Source organism: Penaeus monodon, chromosome 23 (assembly GCF_015228065.2).
Source record: "Penaeus monodon isolate SGIC_2016 chromosome 23, NSTDA_Pmon_1, whole genome shotgun sequence".
NCBI lineage: Eukaryota > Metazoa > Arthropoda > Malacostraca > Decapoda > Penaeidae > Penaeus > Penaeus monodon.
In genome coordinates this window covers 39794870-39795810 of record NC_051408.1, presented here as the reverse complement: position 1 = coordinate 39795810, position 941 = coordinate 39794870, and the positions used below count along the sequence as shown (strand labels likewise).

The following is a 941-nucleotide window of genomic DNA, read 5'->3' as shown; positions in this document are numbered from 1 at the left end:
GATTAAGTTGCCTCCTCCAACGAAACCTCCTGGTCCTCCGGAGATGGCGCCTCCAACAGCTCCACCTCCAAAGCTTCCACCGCGGGAAGCATAGCTTACATCAGCCACAGCTCCACACACCACTCCCAGCAGTACAGCCGCCTTTACCTGCAAGAAGGAAGGGATATTTTATTCGCGGTACATATCTAAGAATGTGTGGAAATACATATACACGGCATTGTATGGTTAAAGAATATAAAGAAATAATTGTAACAATAACAATAAATCCACTGTTAATAGGATCATTCAATCTCAGTACTACATATAGTAATGGAAAAAGAATATTAACTAATTGGAGACTAGGCTGGAATAGGTGAAATTTTGCTGATTAGTTTTACAAGACTTAATTCTTTCGCTGTATTTAAATCAGTCAGTCACCACTTGTAGCTACATTTTCCATTGTAACTATTTGTACACACAGTAGTTAACGTACCAGAGGACCTGCCATTTTAAATTTCCTCCTATTGATCAGTGGAGACAGTAAGAAAAGAAGTGTAGCGTTGCATGCTGTCTCGGGACTATTTATACTTGATCGACCGCTCTTTCAGCAAGGCCGCGTGAGGTGCCAAATACCCTGTGTTAATACCCCAATGACTGGAAAAAGCCGTCAAATCTTTTCCTGCTTTTATTCAACATATGAAGTATCAGTTTAGATGATAGAGTAGGATTTGATTATATATAGCACAGAGATAGGGAGAAGGATCTGGATTTACTATAGATCTATTAATATAAGTCTATGCATAAGATCTCTCTTTTAGCGAAAGATAAATATGATAGACTTAGAGGGAGACACACGAGCACACACACGTATCGACTGCTTTATTAGACGATAATCGAAACATGCACGCGAAATTAATTTATTACTTTATTTTAACATTCACAACACTACTGATCTATATATA

The 941-nt window shown here is 38.4% G+C and overlaps 1 protein-coding gene across 1 annotated transcript in view; it reads right to left on the bottom strand.

Moving 5' to 3' along the window:
• LOC119588046 (keratin, type I cytoskeletal 10-like) overlaps window positions 1-515 on the bottom strand; it is a 797-nt gene extending 282 nt beyond the window's left edge. The window contains exons 1-2 of the mRNA XM_037936745.1: window positions 473-515; window positions 1-147 (exon numbers count right to left, since the gene is read on the bottom strand). The exon at window positions 1-147 is cut by the window's left edge and continues 282 nt beyond it. Coding sequence (XP_037792673.1) covers window positions 1-147; window positions 473-487 — 162 coding nt within the window. The 5' untranslated portion in view covers window positions 488-515. The remainder of the gene's footprint in view (window positions 148-472) is intronic.
• Window positions 516-941: the final 426 nt, after the last annotated feature.